At 37.7% G+C, this 13,711-nt stretch overlaps 2 protein-coding genes across 6 annotated transcripts in view; one reads left to right on the top strand and one right to left on the bottom strand.

The window, feature by feature from the left end:
* DDHD2 (DDHD domain containing 2) overlaps nt 1-13,711 on the top strand; it is a 43,436-nt gene that overhangs the window by 26,320 nt on the left and 3,405 nt on the right. For 4 of the 5 annotated variants that reach the window (XM_045055564.1, XM_045055563.1, XM_045055562.1 and 1 more), the window contains 9 exons: nt 128-336; nt 616-683; nt 1,525-1,647; nt 2,738-2,833; nt 3,876-4,004; nt 4,116-4,271; nt 4,748-4,850; nt 4,989-5,159; nt 5,854-6,013. In XM_045055564.1, coding sequence (XP_044911499.1) covers nt 128-336; nt 616-683; nt 1,525-1,647; nt 2,738-2,833; nt 3,876-4,004; nt 4,116-4,271; nt 4,748-4,850; nt 4,989-5,159; nt 5,854-6,013 — 1,215 coding nt within the window. Of the gene's footprint in view, nt 1-127; nt 337-615; nt 684-1,524; nt 1,648-2,737; nt 2,834-3,875; nt 4,005-4,115; nt 4,315-4,747; nt 4,851-4,988; nt 5,160-5,853; nt 6,014-13,711 lie in introns of those variants that run through there. The other variant, XM_045055565.1, reaches the window with a different exon arrangement.
* Nucleotides 9,365-9,970, bottom strand: LOC102902661 (ragulator complex protein LAMTOR3-like). The gene is given in 2 exon segments (XM_045055577.1): nt 9,365-9,924; nt 9,926-9,970. Coding segments are annotated over 2 exon segments (450 nt in total). The 3' UTR covers nt 9,365-9,519.

Below are 13,711 nucleotides of genomic sequence, written 5' to 3'. Positions count from 1 at the left end.
TAAATTGATTGTCTGTTGTATTTTTAAATATCTAAGTCTAAACTTGAAGGCTAAGCTGGATAATAGCTTAGAGGGGCTTTTGGAATGTATTAGGTTTTCTGCTTAAAATATTTTTCTTTTTTTTCAGAGATCTGCAGCGAATAACTCTGCCCAGCATTAACCGCCTAAGGCACTTCACCAATGACACAATTCTGGATGTCTTCTTCTACAATAGCCCCACCTACTGTCAGACTATTGTGGACACAGTTGCTTCTGAAATGAACCGAATATATACACTTTTTCTGCAGAGGAACCCTGATTTCAAAGGCGGTGTATCCATTGCTGGTCATAGTTTAGGTAACAAATGAGTTTTCTGTGACCAGAAAGGGCTATTATATATTAAGGATACCTGTTCTTTAAGTACAGTGTCTTTTATCAGTATCAGATTCAGAGGTCTAGAACTGGTCTTTGATGTACAATTTGGAAGGGGTTGGAAGGGTGGTGGTGGATTGGAAGGAAAGACTTCCTGCTGCATAGATTTTGCTACATGGGTAATTGGCTTAATAATTTTTGTATAAAAGAGAGCTATGTAGTGCCAATGCTTAGAAATTGTCCCTTCTTCTATTTTACTTATAGGTTCACTTATATTGTTTGATATCCTAACAAATCAGAAAGAGTCTTTGGGGGATATTGACAGTGAAAAGGTAATTTAGATGTACAGATAGATTCTCATATACTCTCTCTTAGTATGGATCTTTAGATTTTAGACTTTTAGTTTTTTGCTTAGTTTAGTTTCATACCATAACGTTGATTTTACATTTATTTTAATTTTAATAGACTTGTAATTATCTCTGTCACTTTTGGATGATAGAAGCAAGATAGTAATATGCTCCCACAAATATTTGTCATATTCTAAAATAACTATAGGTATCTTATTTTCCATTATAAATATTCACTTCTGTTCTATTATTAGAATTATAGAATCATTGAGCTGACGTGGAGTTTGCATATGATGTGGAAATGAAGAATAAATTGGATGCAAACTGATATAATTTATAGAAATTCTGTCTGAAAGCAGTGGGAGGACTTGATGTTTGAACATCTTTTGTAAAACAAAGTCCTATGAACATTTATCTATAGTGTTAAATTAGTACTTAGCATATGCTATCTTGTGTATTTTCTCTTTTTATGTAAGTATTCTACTTATATTGTTGGACTATGAGTTCTTCCAGGACAGGGGCATTGTCTTAGATTGTTTTATGTCTTAAACACTTGTTCCTTAATAAGAGCTCAATAAATGTTGTATTAATGAAGTTGAAAATACTTTGATAATGATTCATGCATTCATTTATTTAAAAACATTGTTTCAACTGAGGTTGCAAATTTAGAGATTAGCCACTTCTTAAATTTTATATAAATTACAATTTATTTAAAATTAAGTATATCTTTATGTGGAACTCTTATACATTTTTATTGGCAAATAGTAATAATAAAGGAAAATCTAAATAAATTCAGAGAATGTGAGCTTTACTATTTAATTTTTAGGATGCACCAAATATTGTCATGGATCAAGGAGACACACTGACACTAGAGGAAGATTTGGAGAAACTTCAACTCTCTGAATTCTTTAGTATCTTTGAGAAGGAGAAAGTAGATAAGGAAGCGCTGGTAAAAATAATCTTTTAAAACTTTATGCTGTACCATTTTTAGTATGTTTATTGCTTATCTTCATCTTACCACTTACTAAGAGCCTGCCCTTTGGAATCATTTTAGTCATAAATACTTTGTTATCATTAGTGATGTCCTTTAGCTTGTTTATGTGTTTTTTTATCGTATAAAGTGATCTTGCTTTGTGGAAGTGCAAGGTTCAAAGGAGCCATGTCGACAAACATAGTGGCAGAGCAAGGACTAAAAAGCAACACAGCTCGGATAATGTGAACATGAGTTAGAATAAATGACCGCTAACTATTCTGACTCTAGTTTCTGTTATACCTTCAAGAGCTCTTCTGCTGATATTTGCTTTTTATTTGTTTTTGTTTTTTGCCACCTTTTTGGTGCTTTTTCGGGTTTGCAATACATTCTTTCATTTAGTAGATATTTAGTGAATGCTTAATATGATCAGGCTTACTATACCAACTACTAGAGATAGAGCGGTCAGTAAGACAGATATGGTCTCTCATATCACTATGTTTATAGTGTAGCAGGGAAGACACATATTAAATACTGTACTACAATTATGGTAAGTTCTGAGTAGGAAAAGCACACAGTGGTATTTAAGAACTAACCTAGTCTGGGAGGGTGAAGGAAGCCTTAACCTCCTCAGGTAAGCAGCACTGAAGCTGCCATACTGATTGTTCATCTGTTTCATGTTCCACATTTGCTGTATGTTCTTATTGCTTGTGTCCATGAGTAGGGATATAGTATTTCTCAGGAATGTGACATCTGAGTCTGCATGGAAATCAAAGAGTGTTTTGTGTCATGCATTATCTACTCACTTCTGTAGGTTTGTTTTTTTTTTTTTTTTTGTAATAATGTCATCTATATTACTATAGCATTGATACCTTTTATTTTTCTCTAGGCTTTTATGAATAAAATACTCTCTTCTTAAAATTCTTAATGATGTTATACCACTAGGGACCCCTAGTAATATAAAGCAAAGAACAAGAATGATTAGGTCTTACTCCTCTCAGAGAATAGGACATGTAATTTATTTTATTTTGCCTAGAAATAAGAAGGATATTTGATTTTCTATATCTAGGCTTTATGTACCGACAAAGATCTTCAGGAAATGGGAATTCCCCTAGGACCAAGAAAGAAGATATTAAACTACATTAGGACCAGAAAAAAATCAACGGTATGTTTAACATAGCTTGTAGGATTAAACAGTTTTTGACATCCTTGTATCCTTATGCTTTGTGAGGTGTTTAGGCAGCTAAGAAATTTTGTTAACTGATCTTCGGCTTTCTTTTTAGATATTAAACACATTTTTTATATTGACATCCTTAAAAAATATTATTAGCTTCAGAAATCTTATCTTCCCTGGAGTCTTCTCACCATTCCGTTTTTTTCCTTTCATAACCTTTTTATTGAAATACAATTCACATCACCTACCATAAAATTCACCCTTTTAAAGTATATAATTTAGCCATTTTTAGTGTATTCACAGAGTTGTGTAACCATTACCACTATCTAATTTGAGAACATTTCCATCACCCTAGAAAGAAACCCTTTTACCCATTAGCAGTCACTCCCCATTCCTTCCTCCTGTGAATCACTGGCCTTTCTGTTGTTATAGATTTTGTTATTCTGGATATTTCATATAAATGGAATCATACAGTATGAGGCTTTTTGTGGCTGGCTTCTTTCACTTTACCATAATGAACTTGAGGTTTATCCACGTTGTAATCCTACTTCTTCTACGTTCAGTTTTTTTGGCCACTGAATTCCTTTCCATATCTTAGTAGTTGTCTTTCAACTTTGTGGCAGGCTGTTCAGTTCTTTCTTAAGGCCCAGTTCTTGGCCCACCATCTGCATAACTTTCTATACTCATAGAGACATTTTGCTTCCATTAAAAGGGCATTGCACTTGATTGAACTCCTTAGCAACCCTCAGCATTCTTTTTCATCATGCTCTGCTGTTGTTTTCTCTCCTAATGGTTGCCTGAAGTTTCAACTGCTGACCAAATGGCTGTGTACAGCTTTTACCATTTTAGAGCATGTATGGATGTTAGTTCATTATTTAAGACAATTTTTGTTTTCATCAGCTTTATCTTGTTTTTTGAGGACTCTTCCTAAAATTCAGAACACTCGTAAGCATCCTTTCAAACCAATAAAAAAACTGTATAAGCCTTTGGATATTTTTACTGTATAGCTTCACGGCATTGTATTATTCTTTAGGGTATTAATAGACCAATCCTGCAGCCAGCTTCAGGGGTGAATATATCTAACATCCCCAAAGAATTGGAGTTTTGCAATAAAACAGACGCTACTGGAAATGGTGACTATCTGGATGTTGGCATTGGGCAGGTAACAATTTTAATTAATTCTCTTTGGTCATTTTATTGCCTGCCATTGGTATGGTAGGAACAATTGTCACTTCTGTTAACAATGAGAGATATTTTTATATCCTCTTTCCAGGTGTCTGTAAAATACCCCCGGCTCATCTATAAACCAGAGATATTTTTTGCCTTTGGCTCGCCCATTGGAATGTTCCTTACCGTCCGAGGACTAAAAAGAATTGATCCCAACTATAAATTTCCAACATGCAAAGGTTTCTTCAATATTTATCACCCTGTAAGCATTGGACATGTTTTCACCTGAATATTAGGGCTCATTGGTAAAGAGCACATAATTTTCTGTTTCCTTTTTTTTTTTTTTTTTAATGGTTATTTCTTGATTTTGGGGGGGGGGAGGGGCAGAGCTAGGGAGAGTGAGAATCCCAAGTAGGTTCCATGCTGTCAGTGTGAGCCCAATTCAGGGCTCAATCCCGTGAACCACAAGATCTGAGCCAAAAATAAGAGTCTGATGCTTAACCCACTGAGCCACTCAGGTGCCCCAAGAGCATATAATTTTCTGTTGTGTTGATTTGCTTTTTTTCTATATTATTTTGTGGTAATGAGACAACTTATAATCGTTTGAATCTGAAAGTGATGAGGCAAAATAACTTTTTTTTTAATGAGCTTATAGTTATTCTTGCCTGATAGTTCCTAAGACTTTCTGAGTTTCTTCAGCAGAGGTATATATGTAGCTGTTATTTTTTTTCTATGTAGTTTGATCCTGTGGCCTATAGGATTGAACCGATGGTGGTTCCAGGAGTGGAATTTGAGCCAATGCTGATCCCACACCATAAAGGCAGGAAGCGGATGCACTTAGGTAAGTCTGAGTTCAGAACTTGTAATTCTAGACGGTCTGATCAGTGCAAACTGACTGGATCTCATTCACTTTATTTAACTGTGTTGGACCCTAAACTCTTTGTAAACCATGTAATGTTGTTATTCATGTATGTTTCAGAACTGAGAGAGGGCTTGACCAGGATGAGTATGGACCTTAAGAACAACTTGTTAGGTTCACTGCGGATGGCCTGGAAGTCTTTCACCAGAGCTCCATACCCTGCCTTACAAGCTTCAGAAACTGCAGAAGAAACTGAAGCAGAATCGGAATCGAGTTCAGAGAAGCTAAGTGGTCAGTGACACTGTACACTTTGATTTCCTGTATCACATCAGATAAGAGTAACTCCATGATGTGTAATTCTTCTTCTCCCAGGAGTTCTTACTTACCCGTTTTTCCCTTTTTATTGTATAGGACCAATATTATGAGTCCTAATGGGCTTTCAGCTCTGCTAGTCTTTTCTATTATCGAATAGCCACGAATTATGGAAAAACATTATTTGTGAGGAAAAATGTCAAGAGAAGCTAAGCACCTGGTCAAGAGGCGTTAAAAGACATTCCTCACTTGGGAATTCTGGATGTTAGATCCCTCTGTGAAGCTTTTTCAGGGGAATGTCTGTGTATTCATTAGTCCGTTTTATTTTCCTGGCTGGGCACTAGCTCGTGTATCTCCTCTTAATTTCACAGTTAACTTTGCATTCTTTCTGCTTTAATTTTCAACTGCCTAAAGATTTCTATAGGTACATTTATTTATAAACCAGATGCAAATGAATTCGCTATCAGAGGTACAGGAAAGAAAAAATGGGATTGAACAAAATCATTGTGACTTGAGGAGAAGCTTTAAGGGGATTGAAAGGAAGAAGGTGCAGAGAGCTTTCTGAACAGAGAGTAGCTCATCCCACTGTAAACTTAGCCATCTGAGGGGAAGTTAGGGTAATCTTGGGGGACTGGAAGCTTTTAGATGGTTATTGTGGTTCCTCCATGTCCAGATGTTAACACAGAAGAGGCCTCTGTGACCGTTAAAGAAGTTCCACCCATCAATGTGGGAATGCTGAATGGAGGCCAACGCATTGACTATGTGCTACAAGAGAAGCCCATTGAAAGTTTTAATGAATATTTATTTGCTTTGCAAAGCCATCTATGCTACTGGTAAGTGTTGTTTGCTTTTGTTTCTGGGGTGTGGGTTTTTACTTATTTATTTTTTTGGTCTGATTATTTTACAGATATTTGATAGATACAGAAAAGAGAGGATAGGCTAGTGTACATTTGGGATTAGAGTGATTTCTCATTTAGGTAATTACAAAATAACAATCATGTCATTTAAAGAAATCTGATTTAAACACGTTTTATTTTGTTGTTTGATAGAGCATGGGCAGATGATGCCAGCAGCCATGAGTTCAGTTAGTTTAGTTTTTAAAACCACTTTTTTTTTTTTTTAATGTTTATTTTTGAGGCAGACACAGAGTGTGAATGGGGGAGGGTCAGAGAGAGGGAGACACAGAATCTGAAGCAGGCTCCAGGGTCTGAGCTGTCAGCACAGAGCCTGATGTGGGGCTTGAACTCACGGAGTGTGAGATCTGACCTGAGCCGAAGTCGGATGCTTAACTGACGAGCCACCCAGGCTCCCCTAAAACCACTTTTAAAGTGGTGTCCTTTGGCTATTGGTAGGATAGGATGGGTATGTATGAATGCACTGGACAAATATGTTACTGTTGCTAAAAGTATTTTAAAAGTATAAACACTTTTAAATAAGTGTTTATAGTAGCTAGAACAGACTTTATTTTTTGTTTTGTTTTAACATTTTTTTAATTTTTAAAATGTTTCTACTTATTTTGAGAGAGAGAGATAGCAAGAAGGGGAGAGGCAGAGAGAGAGGGAGACAGAATCCTAAGCAGGTTGTGCGCTGTCAGGGCAGAGCCCGATGTGGGGCTCCAGCTCACGAACTGTGTGATCGTGACCTGAGCCGAAACCAAGAGTTGGACGCTTAACTGACTGAGCTACCCAGACACCCCTTTAATGTTTAATCTTTTAATGTTTAAATATTTTTTCAAGATTTAGAGATATAATTGACACATTATACAAGTTTAAGATGTGCAATGTGATTTGATACATGTACATATTGTGAAGTGGTTAACACAATAGGATTAGATAACACCTCCATCGCTGCACATAATTATATATTGTGCGTGCGTGTGTGATGAGAACATTTAAGATTTACTTTTAGTAACTTCCAGGTATATGGTACAGTGTTACTGACTATAGTACCTTGCTGTAATTAGATCCCCAGAACTTATTCAACAGAATTAATCATTATTAAATATAATTATCTGATGGATTGTAGAATGGATTAATGATGCTTTTTGAAATTCATCTATTAGAAAAGAACTTAATCATCAAATATTTGAAACTAAAGGAAAATACAACTAGGAAAATAAGACGGGTAGGGGGTAAGAGTTCAAAAAATAATGCTTTAACGTCTTGAGAGGAATTTTTCTATTGAGTCCTGATAAAGGAGATTATTATTTGATGGAGTCAGTTTTATCTCTAGATAATAAGTACAGTAGAGGCCATGACATATAATCTAAGTGCAACTCAATAAAAGCAGTCCTGTAAGAGGCCAAAATAATGCTCTTAAGAATGATCTCTGCTGATGTGGCTTGATAGAAATCTGAAAAAGGGTTGCTTTCTTTTTAAATTATGGTTCTTTATTATATTTTTAAGTTTTTATTTAAATCCATTTAGTTACCATACAGTGTAATGTTAATTTCAGGTGTACAAGATAGTGATTCAGCACTTCCATACGTCCACCTGGTGCTCATCACAAGTGCACTCCTTAATCCTCTCACCTATTTCACCCATCCCCCCACCCATCTCCCTTCTGGTAACCATCAGTTTGTTTTCTAGAGTTAAGAGTCTGTTTCTTGGTTTGCCTCTCTCTCTTTTTTTTTTTTTCCTATGCTCATTTGTTTTGTTTCTTAAATTCCACATATGAGTGAAATCATAGGTGTTTGTCTTTCTTTGATTTATTTCACTTAGCATAATACTCTCTAGCTCCATCCATGTTGTTGCAAATGGCAAGGTTTCGTTCTTTCTTATAGCTGAGTAGTATCCATTGTGTGTATATACTACCTCTTCTTTATCTATTCGTCTATCAATGGGCTTTGGCTGTTTCCATATTTTGGCTATTGTAGGTAATGCTGCTATAAATATTGGGGTGTATGTATCCCTTTGAATTACTGTTTTTGTATTCTTTGGGTTAAATACCTAGTAGTGCAATCACTGGATCACAGGGTGTTCTTTTTTTCTTCCTTTTAAAAATTTTTTTATTTTTTTTTAATTTTTTTTTTAACGTTTATTTATTTTTGAGACAGAGAGAGACAGAGCATGAACGGGGGAGGGGCAGAGAGAGAGGGAGACACAGAATCTGAAACAGGCTCCAGGCTTTGAGCGGTCAGCCCAGAGCCCGACGCAGGGCTCAAACTCACGGACCGTGAGATCATGACCTGAGCCGAAGTTGGATGCTCAACCGACCAAGCCACCCAGGCGCCCCATTCTTCCTTCTTTTTAGTAATTTTACTGATTTTATTACTTTTACTAAGCCATTATATCTTCCTCACACTCAGCGCAAAGAAATAAAACAGTATAAAGAAAAATACATCCTTGTTGTTATTCACAATAAAAAGCTCCTGGTTCATTTTAATTTTTTTTTTTTCAACGTTTTTTATTTATTTTTGGGACAGAGAGAGACAGAGCATGAACGGGGGAGGGGCAGAGAGAGGGAGAGACAGAATTGGAAACAGGCTCCAGGCTCTGAGCTGTCTGCACAGAGCCCGACGCGGGGCTCGAAATCACGGACCGCGAGATCATGACCTGGCTGAAGTCGGACGCTTAACCGACTGCGCCACCCAGGCGCCCCTCCTGGTTCATTTTATAGGACTGGGCATATTATGCAATAGGTAGCACTTAATGGCTCAAGTGGATCATTTTTTAATTTTTTTAAAAATTAATTTTTTTTTTTTTTTAATTTTGAGAGAGAGGAGAAAGAGAACATGAGAAGGGAAGGGGCAGATGGAGACAGAGAAAGAGAATCCCAAATAGGTTCCATACTGTTAGTGCAGAGCCCGACCTAGAACTCAAACCATGAATCATGAGATCATGACCTGAGCTGAAATCAAGAGTCAGACGCTTACCTGACTGAGCCACCCACGCGCCCGTGTAATTATTTTTTTTAATGTTTATTTTTGAGAAAGAGACTGGGTGCAAATGGGGAAGGGGGAGAGGGAGACAGAGGATCCAAAGCAGGCTCTGCACTTGATAGCAGAGAGCCCAGTGCAGGGGTCAAACTCACAAACCATGAGATTACTCATGACATGAGCTGAAAATAGATGCTTAAGCGACTGAGCCACCCAGGCACCCCCAAAGTACAATTTTGATTCTGACCCACTGAATAGAATCTCATGCGTAGTTGGTGACTGGCTAACACCATGAGAGCTGTGATGTATTGAACCATTTCTGTGGTATTCCCAGATCTCACTAAATAAGAAAATACCCTACGCATGAAAAGATAACAATATGTCCATAAATTTTATCTATAGCCTCTTTTTTTAGTGTAAGGTGGGAAAGAGGGCCCTTTCTTGAGTACAGGGATACAAGTATTATGGTCTGTAAAGATTGCTGGATTGATATATGTCTGTTATAAGGAAAGTTAAGGTGTACATCAAAACAACTGCCAGATTAACGTCCACAAGCTGTCTCAGTTCTTCAAATAATGGAGCAAGTTCCTTTTCTAGGTTGACAATTAGTCCTGTATTGGCATTGCTGCTGGCTGTGAAACTCACCACCAAAAGTAAACAATTGACTTGAACCACCCAGTAGGTGTTACAGTAACAGATGATACTTTCACTTTTTGGAAGTCCAAGTTTGCTCCTTTGGTTTGTTGGAAGAGCAAAAGTAGTTAAGAAACCAGGTCTCAAAGCATGCTCTGGAGCATTATCATTGGCCACTTTAATAACAGGCACTTCATCTTTATGTGACACAACAATAGCATGGAGCTCTTCAACAACCTGATGATTTTTTATACAACAATCACTTTAGGTCATCTACCATGATGAACCCCTTTCTCCTACAGTCTCCACTCCTGGCTTTCTGGGCTGCTGTGTTCTCTCAGCTGTAAATTCAGGGACAGCTTCAAAGACAGTCTTGATCATAGGGTAGTTCTGTTTTCAACTTTTTGAGGAACCTCCTTACTAATTTCTTCTAGAGGTCTATGTTATACATATATACCACAGGTGTGAATATGTGACTGTATTATATGTCTCTTTTAACGAATACAGAAGTATCATATTATAGGTATTGTTCTGTAACTTGCTTTTTCTACTAGCGAGTCTTGGAGTCTTTTGCCTATCAGGTATAAAGAGTTTCTCCATTCTTTTGTAGCTTTAGTACTATTCTGTAATTCATTTAAATAGTCTTTTATTGCTGGGTCTCTTTAGATTTCTCTACTCTAGAACTTTATACACCTTGTTTATGTCATTTCACCTAATCATGAGTAGATCTGCAAATACTTACAGTTGGAGTTGCTGGCATTATGCCATATGACTTTTTTTTTATAAATGGAATCCTATTATATATATCCTTTTTTGTATGGCTTCCTTCATTCTCCATGATGTGTATCAGTTTCTTTCCTTTTTATTGCCAAGTAGTAGTCTATTATATGAATGTACCCCAATTTGTTCATTTACCTGCTGGTGGACATTTGGGGTGTTTCCAGTTTTTGGCTATTACAGATAAAACTGTGAACATTCGTGTACAAGACTTTATATGGACATATTCTTTAGTTTCTCTTGGGAAAATACCTAGGAGTGGAATAATGGCTAGGTATTGTAGGGTAAAAGTATTTTTTTAATTAATTAATTAATTAATTAATTAATTAATTTTTGGGACAGAGAGAGACAGAGCATGAACGGGGGAGGGGCAGAGAGAGAGACACAGAATCGGAAACAGGCTCCAGGCTCTGAGCCATCAGCCCAGAGCCCGAAGCGGGGCTTGAACTCCCGGACCGCGAGATCGTGACCTGGCTGAAGTCGGACACTTAACCGACTGCGCCACCCAGGCGCCCCTGTAAAAGTATTTTTAAAAGTGACTGCCAGGGGTGCCTGGGTGGCTCAGTCGATTAAGCGTTCGACTTTTGATCTCAGCTCAGGTCTTAATCTCAGGGTCATGAGTTGAAGCCCCGCATTGGGCTCTGCGCAGGGTGTGGAGCTGACTTAAAATAAAAAAGAAACTGCCAAACATTGCCTGCCAGCATTTTCCATTCCCATCAGCAATGTTTGAGAGTTCCAATAGCTCCGTATCTTGAAGGGTACTCGGTATGATAACTTCATGATTTGTCTCTTAGCCTTTCTAAATGGGTTGTAATAGCACCTCACTATGGTTTTAATTTGCATTTCCCTAATGATGTTGAATATATTTTCATGTGATTGCCATTTATACGTTCTTTGGAGAACTGTTTCAATCTTTTGTCCATTAAGGAAAATAGATTATCTTTTTAAGTTTCAGGAGTTCTTTCTATATGCTAGTTACAAGTCCTTTTCAGATACATGTTTTTTTCTCAGAATGTGGTTTTTCATTTTTCCAGCAAAATGTTTTGAAGAGCAAAAGTTTTTGATTTTGATATAGTCCAATTTGTTGACATTTGTGATTTTTTAACATATTTAAGAAATCTTTGCCAAATCCAAAGTCATTAAGATATCACTTGTGTTCTAGAAGTTATATCATTTTAGCTTTTATATTTCGGTCTGTGATCCATTTTGGTTGAGTTAATTTTTTAATATGGTGTGAGGTAAGAATTGAAGTTCACTGGTTTGCATGTAGCTATCCAGTTGTTGTAGCAACATTTATTTATTCAGATGGAGACTGAATTACCTTGGTTCTAGGTTGTTCCATTGATCTATTTGCTTGTCTTTATGCCAGTAAAACATTGTGTTGATTACTGTAGCTTCAAAATAAGTCTTGAAATCAGGTATTGTGAGTCACCCAACTTTATTCTTCTTTATTTTAGCTACTGTAGGTCCTTTGCATTTCCACGTATGTTTTAAATTGAGCTTGTTAATTTCAAATAAAAAGCTTTCTGGGATTTTGTGATTGCATAATATCTGCAGATAAAATGACAGAATTGACATCTGAATGATATTGAGTCTTCAGCTCCACAAACACAGTATCTCTCAGTGTATTTTGGTCTTTAATTTCCTTCAGCAATATTCTGTAGTTTTCAATGTATGTATTTTGCACACTATAGTTTTTGTTGTTGTTGTTGTTTGTTTGTTTTTTTCAACGTTTATTTATTTTTGGGACAGAGAGAGACAGAGCATGAACGGGGGAGGGGCAGAGAGAGAGGGAGACACAGAATGTGAAACAGGCTCCAGGCTCTGAGCGGTCAGCCCAGAGCCCGACGCGGGGCTCGAACTCACGGACCGTGAGATCATGACCTGGCTGAAGTCGGACGCTTAACCGATTGCGCCACCCAGGCGCCCCATATAGTTTTTATTTTATTTTTAAACTTGGTTGCTTTTCTTTCTTTCTTTTTTTTTTTTTTTAAAGCCTGGAGCCTGCTTGAGATTCTCTCTTTCTGCTTCTCCCTCCGCCCCTCGCCTTCTTGTGCGTGTGCTCTTTTTCTCTAACAACAACAAAAAAAACCCAAAAAAAACAAAAACCCAAAAATGTCTAGCAGTATGTCTGGTAATGTAAAAAAAAAAAAAAAAAAAATTAGTAATAAATGGTCAACTGTTCCCTTTTCACAGAGCTCATTCTTGGGACAGTATGGGAAGAGCCATCCAGTTGGTCATCTTAGTTTTGTTTTGTTTTGTTTTTTACATTTTATTTATTTTGAGAGAGAAAATGTGAGCAGGAGAGGGGCACAGCGAGAGAGAGAATCCCAAGCAGGATCTGTGCTGTCAGCAACATGGGCTCTGTGCTGATAGCACAGGGTCTGCTTGGGATTCTCTCTCACCCCCTCTCTCTGCCCCTCTCCTGCTCATGCTCGCTCTCTCTCTCTCCCCCCCTCTCTCCCTCCCCCCCTCTCCCTCTCCTTCAAAATAAATAAACTTAAGAAAAAAGGTAACACTGGGGCGCCTGGGTGGCTCAGTTGGTTAAGTGTTTGACTTCAGCTCAGGTCATGATCTCAGGCTTATGATTTGGAGCCCCACATCGGGCTCTGTGCTGACAACTCAAAGCCTGGAGCCTGCTTCAGATTCTGTGTCTCCCTGTCTCTGCCCCTCCCCCACTCATGCATGAGTGCACTCGCACTCTCTCTCTCTCTCTGTCTCTCTCAAAAAGTAAAAAAAAAAAAAATTTTTTTTTTTTTCAACATTTATTTATTTTTGGGACAGAGAGAGACAGAGCATGAACGGGGGAGGGGCAGAGAGAGAGAGGGAGACACAGAATCGGAAACAGGCTCCAGGCTCTGAGCCATCAGCCCAGAGCCCGACGCGGGGCTCGAACTCACGGACCGTGAGATCATGACCTGGCTGAAGTCGGACGCTTAACCGACTGCGCCACCCAGGCGCCCCCAAAAAAAAAAATTTTTTTTTAAGGTAATGCAATCACCTGGTTCAAAATTCAAGATATAAAAGGGTATAATAATGAAGTTTCCCTCCCACCGGCTTCTTAACCACTAGTTCCCATCTTATGACAGTCAATGTTATGAATTTCTCATGCATCTTCCAGATACTATTCTGTGTGTGTCCCAGCAATTGCTCATATCCAGTTCATAAAGAAATTTGATTATATAAAATAACATCATATGAAGGATTGCCTTAAGGATATATAGCTCAGGGACTCCTCGGTGGC

Source organism: Felis catus, chromosome B1 (assembly GCF_018350175.1).
Source record: "Felis catus isolate Fca126 chromosome B1, F.catus_Fca126_mat1.0, whole genome shotgun sequence".
In the NCBI taxonomy this organism is placed as follows: Eukaryota; Metazoa; Chordata; class Mammalia; order Carnivora; family Felidae; genus Felis; species Felis catus.
The sequence above is the reverse complement of the archived record's forward strand: the minus strand, read 5'-3'. Positions and strand labels throughout refer to the sequence as shown.